The sequence below is a fragment of the Hylaeus volcanicus genome, unplaced genomic scaffold (genome assembly GCF_026283585.1).
Source record: "Hylaeus volcanicus isolate JK05 unplaced genomic scaffold, UHH_iyHylVolc1.0_haploid 12221, whole genome shotgun sequence".
Lineage (NCBI taxonomy): Eukaryota > Metazoa > Arthropoda > Insecta > Hymenoptera > Colletidae > Hylaeus > Hylaeus volcanicus.
The window spans coordinates 1,149,467-1,171,102 of NW_026533163.1; the positions used below are offsets into that span (position 1 = coordinate 1,149,467).

The 21,636-nt window shown below is 31.6% G+C and overlaps 6 protein-coding genes and 2 long non-coding RNA genes across 27 annotated transcripts; 5 read left to right on the forward strand and 3 right to left on the reverse strand.

Annotated features, from left to right (window-relative positions):
• Positions 1–74: 74 nt before the first annotated feature.
• LOC128883446 (uncharacterized) lies at positions 75–7,076 on the forward strand. 2 transcript variants are annotated; one of them, XM_054135807.1, is made up of 10 exons: positions 75–654; positions 715–2,705; positions 2,760–2,846; positions 3,040–3,121; positions 3,175–3,234; positions 3,288–5,857; positions 5,920–6,274; positions 6,328–6,832; positions 6,888–6,931; positions 6,983–7,076. In XM_054135807.1, the coding sequence occupies exons 1-8, from the start codon at positions 310–312 to the stop codon at positions 6,397–6,399; spliced, it is 5,562 nt and encodes a 1,853-aa protein (XP_053991782.1). In that variant the 5' UTR covers positions 75–309; the 3' UTR covers positions 6,400–6,832; positions 6,888–6,931; positions 6,983–7,076. The 2 variants fall into 2 exon arrangements, with proteins under 2 accessions (XP_053991782.1, XP_053991781.1); XM_054135806.1 differs by having other exon boundaries at positions 6,888–7,027.
• Positions 7,077–7,953: 877 nt separating this feature from the next.
• On the reverse strand, positions 7,954–10,371 carry LOC128883447 (uncharacterized). 2 transcript variants are annotated; one of them, XR_008458957.1, is made up of 11 exons: positions 10,089–10,371; positions 9,941–10,028; positions 9,785–9,890; positions 9,642–9,716; positions 9,400–9,587; positions 9,211–9,337; positions 8,967–9,155; positions 8,440–8,906; positions 8,310–8,372; positions 8,129–8,259; positions 7,954–8,069 (listed from the first exon to the last, which is right to left on the reverse strand). XR_008458957.1 is itself a non-coding variant. In XM_054135808.1 (10 exons), exons 1-10 carry the CDS (start codon positions 10,343–10,345, stop codon positions 8,179–8,181), a joined length of 1,641 nt encoding a protein of 546 aa, XP_053991783.1. In that variant the 5' UTR covers positions 10,346–10,371; the 3' UTR covers positions 8,059–8,178. The 2 variants fall into 2 exon arrangements, 1 of the variants encoding a protein (XP_053991783.1); XM_054135808.1 differs by having other exon boundaries at positions 8,059–8,259.
• On the forward strand, positions 8,893–12,140 carry LOC128883449 (uncharacterized). 15 transcript variants are annotated; one of them, XR_008458962.1, is made up of 8 exons: positions 8,893–9,088; positions 9,150–10,164; positions 10,219–10,321; positions 10,645–10,826; positions 10,896–11,103; positions 11,150–11,382; positions 11,447–11,581; positions 11,642–12,140. It is a non-coding gene; the product is annotated as an uncharacterized LOC128883449 (long non-coding RNA). The 15 variants fall into 15 exon arrangements; XR_008458967.1 differs by having other exon boundaries at positions 11,150–11,193; positions 11,262–11,382; positions 11,447–12,140; XR_008458969.1 differs by having other exon boundaries at positions 10,219–10,248; positions 10,311–10,374; positions 11,447–12,140.
• Positions 10,495–13,017, reverse strand: LOC128883448 (RNA-binding protein Nova-1-like). 3 transcript variants are annotated; one of them, XM_054135812.1, is made up of 8 exons: positions 12,355–13,017; positions 12,122–12,267; positions 11,825–12,042; positions 11,660–11,779; positions 11,357–11,604; positions 11,015–11,305; positions 10,881–10,955; positions 10,495–10,736 (listed from the first exon to the last, which is right to left on the reverse strand). In XM_054135812.1, the coding sequence occupies exons 1-8, from the start codon at positions 12,689–12,691 to the stop codon at positions 10,708–10,710; spliced, it is 1,464 nt and encodes a 487-aa protein (XP_053991787.1). In that variant the 5' UTR covers positions 12,692–13,017; the 3' UTR covers positions 10,495–10,707. The 3 variants fall into 3 exon arrangements, with proteins under 3 accessions (XP_053991787.1, XP_053991785.1, XP_053991784.1); XM_054135810.1 differs by having other exon boundaries at positions 11,015–11,308; positions 12,355–13,014; XM_054135809.1 differs by having other exon boundaries at positions 11,015–11,604.
• A 241-nt stretch (positions 13,018–13,258) lies between these two features.
• Positions 13,259–15,591, forward strand: LOC128883502 (uncharacterized). Of its 2 annotated transcripts, XM_054135925.1 has the most exons (12): positions 13,259–13,633; positions 13,683–13,925; positions 13,977–14,053; positions 14,259–14,389; positions 14,444–14,510; positions 14,568–14,604; positions 14,655–14,760; positions 14,822–14,892; positions 14,974–15,092; positions 15,153–15,199; positions 15,250–15,361; positions 15,414–15,591. In XM_054135925.1, exons 2-12 carry the CDS (start codon positions 13,846–13,848, stop codon positions 15,578–15,580), a joined length of 1,014 nt encoding a protein of 337 aa, XP_053991900.1. In that variant the 5' UTR covers positions 13,259–13,633; positions 13,683–13,845; the 3' UTR covers positions 15,581–15,591. The 2 variants fall into 2 exon arrangements, with proteins under 2 accessions (XP_053991900.1, XP_053991899.1); XM_054135924.1 differs by having other exon boundaries at positions 13,259–13,925.
• A 130-nt stretch (positions 15,592–15,721) lies between these two features.
• On the forward strand, positions 15,722–17,584 carry LOC128883503 (V-type proton ATPase subunit E 2-like). Its single transcript, XM_054135926.1, has 11 exons — positions 15,722–15,859; positions 15,925–16,124; positions 16,204–16,360; positions 16,413–16,496; positions 16,558–16,635; positions 16,681–16,733; positions 16,782–16,919; positions 17,056–17,117; positions 17,169–17,202; positions 17,266–17,368; positions 17,447–17,584. Exons 1-8 carry the CDS (start codon positions 15,851–15,853, stop codon positions 17,057–17,059), a joined length of 723 nt encoding a protein of 240 aa, XP_053991901.1. The 5' UTR covers positions 15,722–15,850; the 3' UTR covers positions 17,060–17,117; positions 17,169–17,202; positions 17,266–17,368; positions 17,447–17,584.
• Positions 17,585–17,709: 125 nt separating this feature from the next.
• On the reverse strand, positions 17,710–19,780 carry LOC128883501 (uncharacterized). The gene is made up of 2 exons (XM_054135923.1): positions 18,427–19,780; positions 17,710–18,246 (listed from the first exon to the last, which is right to left on the reverse strand). The coding sequence occupies exons 1-2, from the start codon at positions 19,660–19,662 to the stop codon at positions 17,710–17,712; spliced, it is 1,773 nt and encodes a 590-aa protein (XP_053991898.1). The 5' UTR covers positions 19,663–19,780.
• A 188-nt stretch (positions 19,781–19,968) lies between these two features.
• On the forward strand, positions 19,969–20,753 carry LOC128883504 (uncharacterized). Its single transcript, XR_008459005.1, has 2 exons — positions 19,969–20,225; positions 20,284–20,753. It is a non-coding gene; the product is annotated as an uncharacterized LOC128883504 (long non-coding RNA).
• Positions 20,754–21,636: the final 883 nt, after the last annotated feature.

Sequence of the window (21,636 nt, forward strand, 5' to 3'; positions counted from 1 at the left end):
ATTTTTAAAATGTTTTTGGTGGCTTTTTTAATATTTTGAAAACCCGTCCATTTGACATTTATGTTAAAATTAGTTTATTTTCTTTATTTTTTTCAAAAAATATTTAAATTTTTTTTTTATTTTAAAAAAAAAAAAATTATGAATACATTGTGGAATGATATGTTCTTCTTCAAAAGAACCATTCTATTGTATTCTCTTTTTTCTTGTCATACTAATTGTTATATACAAAAGTAAAACGTAGCGTAATTGTTTGTCGTATTGTGTCGAGTGATGCACATACACGGCGCAGTATGGCAAAAATAAATCGCAATGACTTCAACGAACTTAGAATTCGCGTTTTTTTACAAACAGAGTATTTTACATATTTTTAATGCAAAGAACCTTAATACTTTTGAAAAAAATCAACGATCGAGCGATGATTCGATCCAGACTACAAGTCGCGTGTATCGACATGTTAATGATTCGTTATTTTATAATGAAACCTTTAACGTAGCAGTACATTCAAAATCGGTTCAAAATTCTGTTGAGAAGCAATGGAACGATGTGTCAGCATCGTATCATCCTAATTTTTCATGCTATACACGGCGCGACGTCGATGCTGCTTTAAATTATCTACAGCGTATATTGAAATTACCACATCGTTTATGGAATCAGGTATTTTTTGAAACTATCCTAAAAATCTTTTCATTGAAAAAATGTCTTTGATATATATAGGAGTGGGCAAGCTGTAGAAAGAAAATTATTACATTAGAGTGCTCAATCCAAAAAAAATTAAGAAAAATCTATCCATTAAATACTTGTTCTTATAGTGTCTCTTCTACCGAATCAAAGACTCAATATTGTCATCCAAAGTGCATTTGTAGCGTTAACAATCCCTTCTCTTTTAACCAGCGTCGTCGTATTGATCGTTTAATTTCAAAGCTAGTCAATTATTACAAAAAAATTATATGGATCCAGCAACATTTTCTCTACATTTCGACCGCTGTATTCCTTACGTTGACGCACTCGGAAACGCGAAATTTATTAGGTGATTACCTTTCTGAATATTACGTTTATCATTTAAATCAAAAAAATCCTAGTAAAAAGATGAAACAACTGTTTCAATGCATGGATTGTTTAAAAACACCACGTTACGCGGCATTCTTTTACGAAAAACAGTCCCGAAGTTTGCGCAAGACGTTTTTTGAATTTAATGAAACTAAAGTCCCTGAACAAACCGGTCCTCATAATATCGTTACTTTTCGTCCCCACGGGAAGCAACTGGCTAATCATTTGAAAGCAAGAAGCGCTTTAATGGATTCTTCTTCAAATGCGTTTCATTGGACAGATCATGGTTTTGAATTTCAAGGGATTTGGTTCAAATCCGTTAAAGATGTTCCCTTATGGAAAACTGTGAAAAGAGAAATCGTTTTAACAAATGCTATTTTCTTTGACAAAGAATACCCTTATGCTCCTTTACTCGTGTGTTTCGCAGATTGTCATTATCAATTTGTGGCTTCAGCATTAAGAATAGATAAAAAAGCTCACGAAGAAATTCCTCCCCAATTGTCTTTAAAATTCTCAAAGCAGTTAATTCATCATTTGAACTGTATGGTAGCCAAAAAACTTATTTTACCAAATATGAAAACCACTATGAAACGGATTATTTCGGGTTTAAAAAATCCAGACTTATTACTAACAATGTATTCTCCTTGCTATCTACCAATCAATACCCATTCGTGTCCCGCCAACGCTAAAATAATTATAGCATTAAGTCTGGAAGCTTTAACTAATGCTCTTATTTTCTTGAATGATGATACAACAGAAACTAGCATCTCAAATTTTGAACATTATATGTATTTAATGCTTATCATTCTGTATGGTAAAAAAATTTCTTTAGAAAAACTACTTTTTACGGAAAACAAAATGTTAAAAAACGAAAATGAAGAAGAAATGAAACCATTAAACTACATCGAACAAAACCCTCTTGTATCTATTTCTAAATCAAGCATACTCTCTTTCACTCAACCGAAATCGTGTGATAATGCCGTCCAATGGTATAATAAACTTTTTCATTGTCCTTTGTATGCACTAGGATTTCTGAAAGAAGACGGGCACAAACTATTGCACATTCTAACCGATTATGATCGACATTTTCTTTTAAAATTATGCTCCCAGTACTTTCAATGCGATCCACATTATGTTTTACCTTTTGATCCGATTGAAGAGTCGCAAACGGATTTTGTTTACTTGAACACACCTTGGAAAACAAAGCTGTTAGGGTATCCTTGTTCTGTATGGATTTCAACACAATCGTCTGAAAAAAGTCAAAATTTTCATTCACTTTTAGTTCCTTTAAAAAAAAATCGTAAAAACAAAAAAAATCAATTTTTTTTCCGTTTTCCGTGGAATACAAATGACTTTGTTCTTATTCTAGGGCAAATACCTTTTTATGAACGTGCAGAAACGTATATTCACAAAAGTACAAGAAGAAAAAAAAAATATACTTTACAACAAGTTTTTCATTTGCTGGAAATTCACTGCATTGCTTCTTCCACTGCTCTACATGATATCATTCATTATTGTCAACGTTCTGTAAAAAAAACTCTTTGGGAACTATGGATCTCCTCTCAAACTATGGGTGCAATGTCGCATTCTGTTCTTCAAGTTATTGCATGTGATCTTGTTGCATCATCTGCGCGGCTCGTATTTCAATATTATTCCACGTAAATGGCGTGTTGATTTAAAACTTTTGTAAAAATAGCTTGAGGTCTTCGCAGAACTTTTTCATGCCTTACGAGCAATACTGCAGAAGAAAATCATCTTTTACAAATTTTCTTTTTTTTATTTTTTGGTTTAAAAACCAGGTGGGACTCAGCAACAAAAAAAAAAATCTTAACGTTTTTGTATCTTTTACTTGTCTATAAACTCATGATCAATCATTGGGTACTACTGTGAAAGTTAAATTATAAAAACACACAAAACAAGCCATTTACGTTTTGCTTTTTCTCGAGTTTTAACTTGAATGTTTTAATATTGAAAGTGTTTTTTTTATTTTAGGTCACATACGCTATTGGATGATGAAAATATTAGAACAGTAGAACAGCTTTTACATATAGCCTTATGGTGTTCTTTATTAAATGTAAACGACACTCTTAAAGTCATCCATTGCGTTCTTAACTTTTGTTGTTTTAGGTGAAATATATGATACATGGCCCTCTTGATTCATTGATCATTTTAAATGTATACAAGAAAGTAAGATGTAGGGCATGGATTAAAAAAAAAGATTTTTTTACTTTTTCATTTAGGCAAAAGAAAATCCAGAATGTCTTTTAAACATGTTATTTGAACAACTTCATCTTAATAAGGAAACTCTTTCTGTTCTCTATAGGTTGCCGTGGGAAAAAAGTTGCAAGTCTTTCACAAACCAACTCTTCTATCCAATAAAAGGATGGGAAACATATGGTGGCGATAAATTAATCCACTTTTTAGTGAAAGGATCCGATGAGGAAATGCCATGTACGACGACCAACATTGCTTTAAGTGAAAGTGCTCTACTGAATTTCAGTGCCATCATGTCGTCCCCTTCGTATTTTAAAATAACTTTTACTTTACGCCCACAAACAATCCTTTTACATTTACTAACTTTTTTGTGCTTTCAACGAACCAATTCATGTTTTTGCATTGACACTCTTTATGCTGTGTTGGGACATAGAGCGGACTTTTCGACTGTCGTTGTCCCATTGGACGATGATCTTTTTCATTATTTGATAACACAAAACAACGTGAAACCATCGCAATTGTTTCTTTCTACACTTCAAATGATCGAGAACCAAATGAATTCTTTTTATCTTTATGAAAACATGGTTGAAAGTGTTCTTGTCGTTTTGTTCCATTTATTATTTTCGCAAGTGAATGTTCTGCCTTGCAACGCCACAAACGTATTACCAAGTGGATTCAGTATCCAACGTATCTGTCTATTTTTACAACGTCAAGAAGAACTACTAACAAATCCTTATATAAAAGGATACATACTTCTATTGCAAGGTCTTGCTGGTTTAGCGTATTTATCTAAAGAAAGTGAGGAAAAATCTCTTATGGATTTTTTTTTTAAAGCGATACATTGTTTTATAACGACGTGTGGAAATCCTAGTTGTGTTTTTTACAATGGATGGAGCGTTTTATTATACCCTTGTTGGATATTAGCGCATTATTTACGTTTAAAAGAAGCAAACACAGAAGCTTTAATGTACGAAACAATCTTTCGAATGAGCCGAGCCCTGACGCATGAATGTTCCTTAAGTTATACTTTTCCTCGTGTAGCGTCTATTCAATCAAATACCTCATTACTGTCCTTATTACGATCGCAACATGAATGCTTCATTTCAAACAAGACAATACCTTGGTTATGTTCCTTATATACCTATCATGCGACAACCCCATATTATGCCACTGATTTTTGTCTTACAGGCAAGATGACAACATTTGTATCCCCAGTGTTATCTTTCGGTAGTAATATGAGTGGTTGCCTTGGGTTAGGATATCCCACGCAGACTCAAGATGTTTCTTTTTGTTCAAAACGAGAAAAGTATCAAAAGAATGAGGATATTTGGTGGACATTACAACCGACTCCTGTCATTCAGTTAAAAAAAAGTGTCATTCTTAGTGTGTCAAGTGGTGGTCACCATTGTTTGGCTTTAACGCATGATGGGCGTTTATGGTCTTGGGGTTGCAATTTTTTTGGTGAATTAGGTTGTTCACCAAAAGAAACTGCGTCTAAAGAGTCTTATGAACGTTTAGATCATTGGAATTGGTTTTGTAATCCTTATGACACATGTGAAGAAGTGTATTCAACAGCCTTCCTTAAAGAAAAAAAAAAAACATTCAACAACACCACTCTCACAGAAACTGTGTTACCTTTTGTGAATCCTTTGACTTTAAAAGGTCAAGAAAAAGGTTGTACAAACATTCATGAACATTTACCTGACGTAGTGTTGGCAGAGCCAACCCCCTTATTATCTTTTCAACCTTGTATCCAATCCATTACGTGTGGATATAACTATTCTTCAGCCATTACATTCGAAGGAACATTATTTATGTGGGGCTGTAATTCAATGGGGCAATTAGGCCTAGGAGATTGTCATGATCGTGAGATACCGACCCAAGTCACCCATTTTCTAGTTCCAGTTATAAGCATTTCATGTGGCTACTCTCATACTGCTGTCATTACAAAAACCAATAGTTTGTGGTGTTGGGGCTCCAATACCTACGGTCAAGTAGGTTATCCTTTCTGTTCCGATCGCTCGAATCTCGACACTGTCGCAACTATTCCCAATTATTGCACATTACCTGTGGAACTTTGTATATTACAAATTTATTCAGAGAATGAAATGCATGGTATAAAAAAAACTTGTTCTCAAGAAATAACAATGGAGCATGAGTATCAAATATGGCGTCAAGATAAAACACAATCAAAGTATTGTATCATAAATAACACTTTCAACTGTGTATACCCCAAAACAAATCAAGTTCAATTTTTAAGTGTCACTTGTGGAAACACCCATACATTAGCTATCGATTTAGAAAACACTGTTTGGTCATGGGGATCAAATTTCTTTGGAGAATTAGGTCAACAAGATTCTCACCATTCTTCAATTTTCAACATCATCGAAACATCTCCTTTTTTACACAATTTACGGCAGTATGAAACTAACCAAAATATACGAGTTTCTCCTTGCTGTTTATCCAAAAACAGTTTTTTCTCACAGAAGAGAATTCATCATGTTTTCGCAGGAAGGTTTACTTCAAGTGCCATTGATGAAAACGCTACTGCATGGTTTTGGGGAACCAATTTATTTAATAATCTGTCAATTGATCGGTAAAATAGCAACTTTTTTTTTTATTGTCCTGTATTTTTTTTTTCGTTTGAATGCATGCTAGAAACGACTTGTTACAATCTTTTTCTCCAATTCAATCACCACTTTTCAAAAACAAGTCAATTGATACCATTGTGTATGATTGGAATGGAACACATCAGGCTATCATCACATCAACACACGACTACGCTTTATGGGGAGAAGAAGATGGTTTGCTAATTCGAAATCATTCCTTAAAGAACAAAAAAAAAATCGTTTGGTCGTTCCCTACGCAAACGAATAAAAATCCCAAATCACTGGAATCCTTAAAAAAAATCTTTATATTATTATCACAAAAGAAAAAGGAGGACAAAAATTGTTACCATGAAATACTTCCTGTCATGTTACCTAAAATCAAATCAACATTTTCTTTAACAAAGGTCATTTTTGTTTAAGCTTCTTTTGTTTATAATTTTAAACAATTTCATTACAGATAGCGCTAGGTTTACATCACGCCTTATTTTGTTTACATACTTCTTTACCAAAGGAGGATCATACAGATTGATATAACACACACAACATGTTTCAAAGAGAGAGACTCTACACGATAAAAAACTCAAAGTCGTCACTTTTTCATTTAAAATACAAATAAACCACACGTCACCAAAACAATTCGGTTCGACTCATAACAAACGATCTTATTAAAGAAGTCATTGATTCCACCCTATGCGCTTTCATTATACAACGATCCAAGTCAAAGTACTTCTCATACTGGTGTTGTTTGGTTCATCCAATGATTTAAGAAATAGTTTATAAAAAACATTAACAAGTTTACGCAAACAGAAGTTTTTCTATTAATTTTTTTTAATTTTGTCGCTTTAGTTTGAGAAAGAAAAAAAACAATTCTGCAGCTCGGATATTTAGACTTAAGCCTTCATTTATTTGCGTACCTTCTTCGTTAAGCATGCTAAAACAGATGATGAAATTATTTTAATAAAGTATGTTTAAAATAAAATGAATGATCATTTCGTCGAAATGACATTGACTTTGTAGGTGCATCAACTCATCCGTCTTGTTTTATGGAAACATCGCATTTTGTAAGCAATTCAAAAGCTTGCTCAAGTGAAATGAATTGTGAATGCTTTAAGAAAAGAAAAGACAGAGTTAAAAATGTTAGTCTTTTACCATGGCAGTGGTGTCATTGGGTAACTAGTAGCGTTCATCAAAAACGGGATTTTTATATTACCCCTACTGGACAAAAAATACTAGTTTATATTTATTCACTTCAAATAGGAATTTCGCTTATTACAATACTTGCTTTAACAACAAGATGGATTTATTTAAAAACAAAACTTTTTTTGTTTCGAGTTCTACTTTTAAAGTTGATCAGCATGTATAATGCTTGCTCTTTATTCTTAGAGCTCGCAACACGTTTAATGTCAGGGTATATCCCGTTTGAAAAGCCTTGGCTTATTGGTACAGATTTGTTTTTAATACTTTTTTCTATGATGAATCTGTTTTGGACACGATATCTTTTAAATCAATGTAATACTATTTTGGAATCATTTGTAGACCCGTTTTCGTTCCATGGAGTCGTTATATATATATTTTTTTTTCGTATGTAGGTTTCTTCATAGTCATGATTTATATTGAACTCCTTATTGTTCGTAATGTAACACGTCTTCTCATCACAATTTATCTTTTCCAAAGCTTCAATGGTATAAGTACAAGCTTGTTACAGACTTTTCAACCGCAACAATTCCAAGATTTAGGTTTCGAAGACAAAAATATATTGAATTCCAATTTATCGGACAATAATCCAAATGATGGTTACGTTTCTCTTTCAGAGAATTCTTACTGTTTTTAAAAAAATACAAATAATGATTTTTATAAAAAAACAATTTTTTTTTTGCTTTTTTTACAAAAAAATTTATAGTACAAAGAGCTCTTTCTCCATCAATCCATTATTTTTTATTTTCACGAGCACCTTGTTTATCAGAGCTTTTGTAAAGTCATTCATTTGTCGGCCAAAGAGAAAAAACGTTTTTCAATTGAAAGAGAGCCTATTTTTTCGTTGAAAAAAAAAGAATCCTAGTCATTATTAAAACGTAGAGCGTTCTTATGTGACTTTAAAGTATGCTTTCATTTTGAGTAATTGTTTTCGCGTTATGAACTGACGAATAAGAAAAAAAGTGTCAACGTGTTTTGTCTGTACGACGACGACGCATGATGGTCCTATTAAAAAAAAAAAAAAATTTTTATTATTCTTGTCAGAAGCGGGGTTGGGTGCATACACAAAAAAAACAATTTTTTTTTCCAGTTCAGCCAAACTCATCGGGGTACACTACAACGTGTCATGATAGGTATTTAACGTATCCAATAACTCGTCCGTTGTAATGGTCGGCTTTTTTAACAACAATTGCGTCTAAACAAACACAAAAAAACTTTAGTTAATTTAAAAGGAAACCATTTTACCTCATAATGAAGAAGTTTTGCAATATTCATTGATTGTGGTTTCCTTTTCAATTTCTTCTGTAGCTAAGTCATGAAATAAAAGTTTCATTGATTTTCTTTGTCAAGCCATTCCATGCACTAAATGATTTACCTCAAATCCATCAAGTCTAGGAGGTGAAAAAATGGAAAGAGAATCCATTGATAAAGTCATTGTATAAATTTCTTGCATAGCTCTTTGATAATTTTCTTTCCAAAAAATTTCATGTATAATGAATGTTAAAAAAAGGGATGCTTGCCAATATTTCTCAGTCTCCCATCGTAGCAAAAGACCTATATGAACTTGAGGACAATTGAGAAAATCTTCAGAAACATTCAGTAAGGGTGCATCAAGAGATTTCATCGAATAGGGGTCTACCGTCCATGCCTTTAATATATTAGTCCAAAAATTCACAGCTGCGTGTAGCTTTAGGATTCTATCAAAACAAAATTCAAATTGCTTATAAAGAGTGAACAACCTGTGAATATCTTTTTTTTTCTTTTTAAGACGATGCATTAGTATACTGAAAACTTTTGAGTTTTGCTTTTTTCCTTTTGAATAAGTAGGAGAAAAATCTTTTACTATATAACAGGAAAATAAAAATAATTAATGGATCAATGAATCTTTTTAGCATGGCTAACATGATAACGGATAAAAAAATGCAGCGTATGCTAAAAAACATCGAATGTATCGTGATACTTTCAAACTGAGACTATTGGAGAATGAGTCCAAGACAAATGTACAAGAATCTTCTTCAACAACTGTAAGACTTGCACAAACTTTTTCTACTATTTTTAAACCATGTCTAATGCATTCAAAAAAAGATAGGTCTAATCAAACGAAAATTGAGTTAGTAAATCAACGGAATTCGTGCAAATGACTTACTTGTTGGTGAGAAATCAAAAAGAATATCATCAATTGATACATCGTTACAGATTAATGATAAAGACTTAGCAGGGTCTCCATATGTTAACATTTTATCTAATTCTGTTCCTATTCTCTCTAAAGATATCTGTATGAAGACATTGCATTAAGCCAGAACTCCTTTAAAAAATATTACAATTCAATTCCTACATTATTTCTTAGCTTTTCTCGAACGGAAGAGTTTTTAGAAGCGTAAAGTAATTCCGCATCAAACTGAAAACCTAACGTGGAAGCGAATCTGATCGCTCGAAGTAAACGTAATGGATCATCTAGAAAGGTTTGAAGGGGAGCTAAAGGTGTCGATAATCTTTTTTCATTAAGATCAGATAAGCCCCTGCCTATATTAAAACATGATAAAATAGAAAATGTTGTACGGTGATACAAAATCTAACCAGTCCAATCTTCCACATAATCTTTATCCAAAAAATAAAAAAGACTGTTAATAGTAAAATCTCGTCGATAAGCGTCTAAAAATAGACGGAAAGAAAAATTTTTGTTCTGTTCATTGCACTAAACACAAAACCCCAAAATATACCGGATTGAGGTGTCCCGAAATCCATTTCCGAAGGTATACGACTGTCTTCCGTGTATTTTTCAGATCTTAAATTAACAAAATCGAGTGAAAAATTATTAAAAGTCATCTGAAAAAAGTAATCATTGTTGTACAGAACCATTTGTTAGGTTTTTTAACCGTTGATGTTTCTAAATGCTTTGATTTTAAAGGATTTTGTCTAATGACTCCGAAATTGCCTATATTAAAATTTTGGGAACCAGGCCATCTGATGAAAGCAAAAAAGATGTTTAATCTTTTTTTTTTTTTTCAAACAACTTATGTTCACTTTTTAAAATATTCTAGAAAAACCTTTCCAGTGACATTACTTAAAGCAATATCAATATCATCACACGGGCGACCAAGTAACTTGTCACGAACCCAACCACCTACAACGCGTAACTCTGTCTTTGCTATAGGTTCGTCTGAGTTCTTCTTAAAATTTAAAAGTAAATCAAATAAATAAGTTTCATTTTCTGTTAAATGAAAACTTCTTGGGATAATTTGACAGGACGATTCACGGTAACTAGTCATTTGTTGCTCCATTCAATAACGAACGATAATTCCTACTAAATGTATGAGACTTGAAATACAACACTTGCAACAGAAACAGTATCTGTTTATCTTCCGAACTGTTAGACTGATGCACTGGAAAAAAAATTTTAGCATCCTTTTATTTAAACATCTTGGTAGACTTTTATCTTTAAATTATTCATACTGCTTTCTCTTTTTCGTTTTTAATTTAAAAAAAAATTTCATGTAAAAAACATTTGTGATCATTTAATAAATATTTAACGTTTCAATAGACAAAGTGTTCTACAAATAACATTTGTTTTTGTCTCAAGGATTTTTGTAGGGTAGTATGGAAAATTTAAATTTAGATCACGAATTAGTGGAATCAAGAATTACTAGGAAGCTTTATATTTTGTGGAATGTGCTACAAAACAAAAGAAAAAAAAAATTTTTTTTTTAAAGCTATACTTTCGTTCTTAAAACATAATTGGATTTATTTCTTAATAAACACATGGTATGTTCAAAAAGATATTTAATTTAAATAGGTTTATAAAAAAAAAAAACGAACCTGCTTCTTGTACAGAAGAATTATTTGAGGTTTGTTGTTCTATTGAATACCTATTGGATTGAGTAGAAGATGAAACTATTAATGGGACACACGATAATCACTTTTAGAGTTGATATGATTAAACGAAAACATACCATGGGGACGTGGTGCATTTTTAATAGCCTGCAATTTGTGCTGTAAAAGCACAGCAGCACATTGAATGCGGACTGGATTACCACTAATAGTAAGTCTGCGGTTTTCCGTTCCAGGCACCAGTTCTCCTTTTCCAGATATTTGAATTTTGACACCGGCTTGTTCTTGAATATTTTGCAAGGTGACACCATTTTTTCCAATTAATAAACCTATACAACTATCTGGAATTTCTATATTATAATCAAGTAGAGGACCAGACAGAGGAGAATTCCATAAAAGAGGGTCGTTGATATCTACTAAAAGTGAAACTGTTTGAAGAAAAACAGAAATTTTGTAAAACGTACAAGACGAATTTGGATGACATAAAGGCGTAAGAGATTTTTGTTGATTTAAATGCGGAGGTAAATGTGATGTTGTATCCATTGAGCCTGCAGAATTTCCCATCATCGCTCGATTGCCAACACTCCCAGAAATATTGAATCCAGATTGAGGAGTGATATAAGCACCCCGTGTTATCATTCCAGGCAAGCAGAAATCTAAAGAATCAAATTGAGGCGATGGATGATGAGGTATTGTAGAGTAATCAACTTTGCTAATGAATTCAAAAAAAATAACAAGATTTATAACAGAAAGTGTTTTTTGGTTACGTATGATCTTTAATATGTGGATCAGTTTGAATGGATTCAATAATATGCGTTGATGCTTCCGTTACATTTTCTAGTAAACCAGTGATTTTAACAACGCGTTCTTTCAATTGACGATCATCACTAAATAACAAAAAATCACTTTTTTATTAAAAGAAAAAAACTTACCGATTGGATATTTGAATTTTCGTATTTGTTTTTTCCTGCAATTCCTTGACAGCGGTACCCTGTCTACCTATGATTTGGGACACTGCTGAATTAGGAACGACAATTTTAACAAGAAGGCGTGAGTCTTGAGAATTGGCTGTTGACGCATCTTGAGAAAAAGACGATTTCATTAAGGGAAAAGACAAATTAGAAGTTGTGTTGGATTCTTGAATACGTTCCTAAAAGAAAAGAAAAATGCAAGCTATCTTTTTTTTTTAATTTAAAACTCCCAAAAAAAAAACAACTTGTATCAATTACAAGAATCATAGCAAAGGCTTTTTGAAGTTCCTGTAATCGGCCAGTAATCACTATAACTCTCTCATTCGTTCCGGGGTAATACGAGTTAGCATTTGATAATTTGATTGAACAATTGGTTGCATTACTAATATGGGTGACAGTCGAACCTAACAATAATTAAAGTTTTTTAAAGCATTCTTATTTTAACTAAGCTTTTAGTATTTCCATCACAAAACATCAAGTTAAAAAGGTACCTTTAGAACCAATGACAGAACCCGCGACTAAATTTGATACAAGAAGTTTTAAATAACACGTGGCTCCAGGAAAAATAATTCGATTCACGTTACTATTAAGTAATGTTTTATTGTCATGACTTGTTGAAGCAACAGCATTCGTATCAGTGGTTTCATTATTATTTCTACTATGATCATCTGGAAAAATGGATGAGTCAAGAACTTGATTATTTTTAAAGCGGTTTGGATCAAATTCTTGATTGACATTCACAGAAGAACGTCCCATCTCATGTTTGTCATTGACTGAGGTGGATGTTAAATAAGGTAACACGTCATCAAGAGTGGAACCGTTAGACATTCTTCACGTAACAATCCTAACAATTTTCTTTCTTTAAAAAAAAACGATTGAGTTTTATATGAAAAATATGATCGCTTGATTCGAATTTGGAGTAACGAATACAGACAACTAATACATCAGAAAAGTCATTCTAGTCACAATCTGGAAACAGAAAATACATAGACTGCCAAACATTTGCATAACACTAAAACACTTGTTCACAAAATCCTTTATTATTTTTCTTTCTTTAAACACCGTGCAAAATTTTATATATATTTTAAAATTTAATTTTGTAAAAAAATAAAATCATTTTGTTTTTTTAATTTAAAAGGTTGACGTGAACATTACAATACAATGTTTTTCAACTCATTTTATACTAATTTTGTTTAACCTTTTTTCAACTATTATAAAAATTTCAAAGAAAAAAAAAACATTATGTATTGAATTATTCAAATTTACGAGCAAATTGTTTAACAGCTCGTCGAGTGTGTTCATTGCAATAGCATGCTCATGCACTGCATGTACTCTATAATACATTTTAAAAAATTCTTATGAACGAGTGTATTTTACATATATGCCGTTAATATCAATTTCAGAGGCAATGTTAAAAAGCTGCGTTTGTATATGTTGTACGACTTAGTTCTTAAAGAAAAAGACATTGTAAAGTAAAAATGTTGGTACACCTGAATAGAAAGCGCCTTACGAATATTCTGGTAACAAGTCAAGGTTTCATACATGAGCATTATGAAAGCTTTGAGATGAGAAAACAAATTGTCCAAATAAAAACTTCTGTTGATACTTGTATTCCCCTGAATATCAGAGTTTCTTACCAGTAGGAATGTCTACCTTAATATTGAAAAAATTATATGTTTCATGTAATACAATTAACGTTCACATGATTCATTTACGTGTTTCAACGGTTGTGGTGACCATAAATCAACATATCATTTGTCTGCTAAAAAAGTATTACAATTTTTGATTCTTAAAACCACCACATTTGTTTTTGTTGTAGAATATGAATTCTTTGCTCTCGTAACATGGTTTATGAAAGGCAATTTTTAATTTTTTTTAAATTAAACGCAGAAATCGATACCTTGACACGTCACGTCTTAACTGTGACAGATCTGCCAATTGTGCACATTCGTTTAAGGTCTCAGTAACAAAAGTTTTGAAAGATGGACTCCAACATCGAGTATGAAACGACAACATTATATGATCGGCAAATTCGATTATGGGGAATGGAAGCACAACAAAAGTGACATTCATGACATGTTTGAAAGTGCATCATATTTTGTGTTTATGACAGGATGAGTTCCTTACATGTACTCTTTATAGGCTGTACATGTGCGAATGTTGAGGCTGCGAAGAATTTAGTGTTATCAGGTCACTGATAAAAAAAAGATTTGTGTCAAATGATTCTTAATTAACAAAAAAGGTGTACTTAATACTTAGTGTTCCTTTTTCATGAAATATCTGATTAAACACTATGATAATAATTTCCATTACGATACCAAGAAAAATTGAGTGTCGTTTCACTCTTTTTTTTATTCCATGACATTAAATCAATTTATATCCGTTTGAATTACAGGTGTCAATGTATCTCTGACAACAGGGGATATTTCAGAAAAATATAAAATCCTCACTAGGTCTCATATGTTTTTAAATTCATTAGTAACATACGAGGAAAAACTTCAACTACCAGAAACAGATGTCGATACTGTACGATTCAAAAAAATGTTTTAATAAGCTTTTTAGCCTGAAAATATCTGATAGATTACATATCTTACTGTAAACGCTCTGAAAAATTTAAATCCTTTGACAAGAATATCTTTTTTAAGTGGTATGTCTGTTTTTTCCAACTAAGGCAACAGTTTGGCGCGTTTTTTTCTAATAAAAGGGGAGGAATGGAAAAAAATGGTAGCGGAATACCCAAAGTGAGCTTTTGATGTTTTTATTAAGGGAACTAACATACACAATTATTTAGAAATACCCAATCATTAAAAGAGTATGATATTCTCGTTATTGATAGGATGTGTGTCTCAAATACTAATGAAGATCTTTTAAATGAAGCCTGTCGAGATTCTAAGAAAGTCTGTGATTTTCCCTTACTTTTTTCATCGACAAAAAATGGATTGTATCCATTCTTTTTAGGGTCTTTTCTTTTGTCATTCTTTAGGGCTACATGGGGCAATCTTTAAGGACTTTGGTTCATATTTTTCAGAGTAAGAATATCTTTAATTGTTATTCCATTTTGAAGAGATCAATAATTGAAGCAAAGTAAAAAAATTGGTCTTTATGTTAAGAATAAACGTTTCATACCCATCTTTTCAACAAGTCATGCGGGTACCGTACGCAACATTACCTTCTGGATTTTCTTCTTTTACAAAACAATTACCTCATGCGAAGCTTGTAGCATATCTCGGTCAGTTGATATAATGCTGTTAAAAAAAAAAATGCGCGCAATTTTATTCTTATCCCACAGCTTTTTTAAAAAAGACGAGTGATTCAATCACGAGTATTTTAGAAAACGTAATTTCTCAACTCAATTTGACCGACAATTTTAAGCATGAATGTTTTAGATTGGACACGCTAAAAAAAGTATAAGTGAAGCTGAACAGTGGTTTTGTGAAATTCGAAAATATGAACACGTTCCAAATGCAGTCCAAGCTTGTATTTTAGGTGGCATTATTGGTAACATTTTTAATTTTTTTTTTTGAAGATAAATTTTTTTTTTTCAAATTAGCTGAAGAAATTCAAATGTCTATGTCTAAAAAAGGCCGGGAGTTACATAATTTATTTTTATTTGACGGAAATGTGCATGAAGGCATAATTTTTAATGTACAAATTAATCAAGACAAACTGTCTTCATCAAATCCTGTGGATTTTCAGCATTCCAACATTGTTTTATAATATGTTATTTTTTAACGGAAATGTTTAATTTTTTTAACATTTTAAAAAATAGATTTTTCTGAGAAAAATGTCATTAACATTGAACATAGTTGTGTCGTGTATTTTAAAGTACCAAATTTTTTTTTGGATACGAAAATCTGTGACTGAACCAGTCGTCTAACCTTAAACTCGAAGGCATTTTCAATAGTGTGTAAAATAAATAAATTAATATAAATATATACACAATTAATAGCCTGGATAAGTTTGTTCTTATTAATTTTTTGCTTTAAAATGGCAATGGTAAATATTTCAATAAAGCGTTGAAAAAAAACTAGTTCTAATATAATCCTTCTTTTTTTTTATAGCAAGACAGCGAGTCGCAAAAGCAAATTCATCAAATGATCAATTTCATTTTAAATGAAGCACGTGACAAAGCTCAAGAAATTGAAGCGAAAGCTATTGAAGATTTTAATATAGAAAAACTTAAATTAGTTCAACAAATGAAACATAAAGTACGAGAGGAATTCAAATTGAAATCCAAAAAACTGGAAACTGAGCGCTTAATGTGAGTCTATAGAGTCTAAGATTGAAATTAAAAAAGTTATAAGATAAAAACATGTGCTATTTCTCATTGAAAAAATTAGTGTTCGTTCAAATGCTGCTAATCAAGCACGTTTAAAAAAAATGGATATGAAATTTTCTTTGGTAAATCAAGTAATCGCGGATACCACTACGCAATTAACCAAAACTTTGTCTCACAATACAACGTATAAAAATTTATGTATTAATTTAATTGTTCAGGTAATTTTTTTCACTTACTACATTCAATTCAATCCTGTTTTTATATTTGAAGGGACTTTTAAAATTATTAGAAGATGCAGTATATGTTCGTTGCCGCCCTGAAGATGAAGCCTTAATTAAAGAGTGCTTGCCGTTGGTAAAAAATTTTTTGTAGTCATGCCATTTTTGTTAAAATTCAAAAAAAAAATTTTTACAAGGCAAGTGCTAAATTTTCTAACACTTTAAAGGAGCAAGCGCATGTCAATCGTTCTGTCGTTATTCAAATTGATAAAGAGGTAAGCCGAAAACCATCGCGTTTAATTTATTACGTTTTGCGGCAGTATCATCTACCACCGGGTGCTAAGTCGCCAAGTGTGCAGACCTCTGGAACATGGTATTAATTCTGTATTTGTTAACTATGATTTGATCACTTTCTTATTAGTTGTGGAGGGGTTATCTTAAGTAGCATAGACCGTCGTATCCTCGTAGATAATACTTTGGATGCTCGTTTACAAAGTATAACAAAAAATAAACTTCCAGCGTTGCGTTGTATTTTATTTCCTGAACCCCAAGAAAAAAAGTAATGATTGACACATGACATTATTTTTTGCTGTAATTTACTATAAACTTATTTTTTTCTATAAAAAAAAAAAAAAATTGACTTATGAATACGTCACTTAAATTATATTTTAAAATGTTCTGTGTTTATTTTTAAGTTAAAAAAAGAAGAAAAATCAGGTCACACTGTTATAACTACTCCTTAAAGAACGGTTTTTTGGTATATGGGTGTACGGTTACAAGTGAAAGTACACTTTTTTTCTTTTTTCAGAGTACTCTTACAAGGTTTTGAAAAGAATACATTGGTGATTGTTTTTTTAAACAATTTCCGCACATGAGTTTTGCTTCTTTTTTTTTAATCCCAATAGATGAATGTCACTGCTGTTGTACAAAACAAACACAGATTCTTAGAGTGTCATCAACTGACTTCTCCATAAGATGCTTACGCATTGGCGTCTTTTAAAGAATAAGGTTACTTTTTATTGCGACTAGTTATTAGTGGCCCTAGTGAAATTTGTTTTATTAAAAACATATGTGTTTTTTGGCTAGTTTAAAAAAATCAGCATGTTGCTTGGATTAGGATACTATTTTCTTTTCATGTCTTTTCGATCACAGGCAAGCTTTGTAATTATCCTTTTGATGTCTAGGCAAAAAGATTTTTTGGACAAACCCAAGCATCAGGAAAGCCTTGAACGATTAATCAAAGTAGAGAAAGGTGTGTGTATTGCTGAAAAATGATGCGTTATCAAGACGCTTTTTTTTCTATTTGAAAACATGCCGTTTTGTTAAAGTCTTAACGGAATATGTTTCCTTTAGGAAATGAGACGCTGATGATTGGATTGACAATGGATAGCATACATTCTTCGTGCCATTTCGCATTCGCACATTAATTGTAACACGTGTGGTGAATTGGTCACATTTAAAAAATACTCAAATAACATGGGAAATTTATGTTTTGCTGCATCTTTTCCTTGATAATCTAATAAAAAATGCTGAAGAATTACTTTTTGGTTATATGTTGGAAGATGTTGTTTGATTTTGTATAAAAGAGGATATAGTTGATTGGTTTCATAGATGAATGCTATAAGCTGCATATCGTCAAATAATGTTGCTGCCACCGCAGCGTCATACCACGTGGAAATCCATTCGTTCCGAACGTCGGTCGAATTTTCTTTTTGTTCAATTGTTGTGGTCCAGATTGACCGTATTTTAAAAAGTAGTACATCAATAAGTTTGTAGTATCCAAGACGTCTTTGTAAGTAGATCAATATATTTTGACGACAACACGAATGAAGTATTTCTTTTATGGCTTCCATCAAATCATCTGTCCAATAACTAAGCTTTTCCATCTAATGTAACAAATTAAATAAATAATGTTTTTTAAGAAAATTTTTTAAACATTTGTTAATAAGACATTTTCTCACATTACAGTTAAGTGACATATCACTCTAGGGAATGTGAGGAATAGAAAAACATAGGAATTGATTGCTTTTAAAATAAGTTTTTGTGGTTCGTTTTTTAAAACTTACTAGCATATCAGCGAAATAGTCTTCACTCCTCATTTGCGAACCGTATTCGTTTAGATGCTTTGCCAAGTATCTTAAAATAACATGTGTTTCACAAAACGTTTTACCATTATGAATTAAGATGGGGAAGTGACCTGTAGGACTCAATCCCGTTTGAATGAGTTCACATTGTCTTTTCTCAATTGAACGAAATGAATTCAAATTATAAGCATGATATGAATGTCTTATTTTCTTCATACATAGAAACAAACGAATTTTCCCTCCGCGTCCTAGAAAACGATCGACATTGAAATATTCAACTGAAATATCGCCAATATCAAGACTAGGTAGTGGGAGTTGATAATCTGGAGGAACTAAGGATCGGCCAGTAATACAACACATGATTTTGGGGAATCCTACAAAACGAGTGTACTTGATTCTTTCCTCTGTGTTACACGTGGAGTCGATAATATTGGTTGCATTCGTTTTAAAATGACAATGAGGACGACAGCGTTTTACTAATGGTCTTTTAAAAGATAGCCTCATTTCACGTGGGGAATTCTGAATTTTTCGCGTACACGTATTTTTTTGACAGTCAAAGTTAATTAACGGTTCATTGGTCTCATGACAAGAGTACAACTCTTTTTTCGAATCTTTTGGAAGATTCTTAGCATTTACAGGTTCTTCAAAAATTTTTGTTGCAGCATTTTCTAAACAGGTATCAGATAACGGAATAGTGTCAGAAGACGGGTGAGAGACGCACGAGGACGACAAAGACCCATCTCTTACTACGGATTTTTTTAAATTTCCTAATAACCCACGGAAAGCAGATGAATTCTTGCTTTCATTAGACGACACTTCATTCCACGATGTTTCTCTGTCAATTTCAGACCATACGTCGAAAGCAACTAGGTTTCTATTGGTATCCTTGGTTTGACTGGATGAACAACAAGGATCTTTTTCATGCCCATGGTTAATGAGTTGGGCGGGTTTAGAGAAATCAACAGTTTCTACTTCTTGCTCAAAAATTTTTGGTTTAATGGATGTTTTGTTTAATTGGACTTCCTTTGAATGACATGTGTTTGAATCGACTTGATGTTCTTCCCACAACGGAATTGAACGTAAAGACTTTTGATTATTAAAATAGTCATCGGAACATGTATCAATTTTCAAACAACGACATTGCGGAGTACTACTGCATTGGCCAGCAATTTTCGTTTTTTGCTTATAATACGACAACAAATTTTGTATTAAAAACATTACAATATTTTTAGAACCATTGTGATTATCACGAATCAAAATAAATAGCTTTAATACTCAAATATAAACAACTAATTTAGATTAGTTGAACTAGAATTATACTATTTTAAAAAGAAAGTGTTTGTTGTTCATTCTGGATATTCGAGTGATAGATGATTTTAGAGGGAACTATTTAATTAAATAATTTTAATTAATTTAATAATCTTATTTAATTAATTTTTTCATGCGTGTAGAAATTCCTTTTTTAAAACAAAACTTCATTAATTAAATGCGATTTGTGGTACAAAATAAAAGTGAAACACATTGTCGACTTATTTGAATGGATCAGTAGAGATAATTTCGTAAAATTCATTTTTTTGATTAAAGACATGGATTAGATTCTTAAAAACTGTTTGGAGTTAAGATCCTTTTTCTTAGGGACGCTATAACTGACCCAAGTATAAGCATGCCTTTATGTTTCAAGACGTGTATTGCGAATCTCTTCTTTATCTTTTAAACAAGACGCTTCTTTTGACTTTTTTTGAGTAATCTTTTTCTTTTTGTTTCCGTATAGTGAAAAAATGGTAACTTTATTTATAAACGTATTCCGTTTTCTTTTTTCTAATTTGCTTTAAATTTTAGGTGAATATACCTAAAACAAGAATGACTTTGTGTCCTGGGCGTCCATGCAAAAAACATACGTTACACAAAGTGACACAATACAAAAAAGGAAAAGATTCTACAAAGGTTCAAGGAAAGCGCCGTTACGACATGAAACAAAAGGGTTTCGGTGGTCAAACAAAACCTATCTTTCATAAGAAGGCCAAAACTACAAAAAAGGTTGTTCTCAAGTTAGAATGTACAAAGTGTAAAAGAAAGAGATTATTGCCTATTAAGCGTTGTAAACATTTCGAACTTGGTGGAGACAAAAAAAATAAGAGTGGACCCACTTATTAGATGTATGTTCAACATGTAGGTCCTATGTCGAGTTCAACGTGTTAGTTTTTTTTTTCGTGACCTTTTTAATGCTATGTTTTTTGTAAACTTTACATTATTAAGTTTATTTTAAAAAATCATAAATGTTAAACTTTCTAGAATAACCATATACAAAATATTTATAACAAAAAGTCTTTATTTTAATGCTATTCATACAAAAAATGTAATACATTTGTAAGATAGCATTATAATGTATTTCTCGTAATTGATGAAAATAGGTCTGTATCGATATACAATTACGAATTAAGGCATAAGTAAAACGAAAAGCCTTTCACATTATTGTTTTCAAGCAATCAGATTATCTTTTATGACTAGTTACGTAATCTAATATTAAGTTTTTCTTTATTTTGATTCCTTACCATTTTTAATGCATGACTGGTAATAACGAGACTCAGCATTTTTAAAAATAATTTATTAACTTAAAGAGTGTTAAAACTTTTTTAAAGAACAAATGGATAATCTATTATGAAAAAAAATTATTGATAAAGTGCTCTTTTCATTAAACTATCGGCTTAAGTTATTAGCAAAGCCGTAGAGTTTCCCACAATATTAAAAATTATTTTAATTCAACTATGTCAAGGATTTGTTGAAATTATGTGTTTCTAAAAAGTATGAAGCCTCGGACACTTTTTACCGTAATTAAATAATAAGGCAAAAGAAGCGGTATCAAAAAGATGTTTTTTATTGTTTAGAAAGTAAAAAAATTATGATTTCACGATATTGTTCTGGCGTATAATAAACCAAAAAAATTCTAAGGGAAACTAAGGAAAATTATATAATTTAAAACAACTGCAAAATTGGGGTGCTGTTTAGAAGCTCACAACACGTCAGACTCTGAACGTTTTGAATTAAAAAACCATTTAGCAAAAACAAACTTACTAATTTTCCGCTTTAGTTTTAATATTGTTCATAAAAAAAGAATCAGTCTCACCTATATTGTTTTACACATACCGTTTTTTCTCAACAAAAGTGTCATATTTTTTTGTCAAAATATTGTTT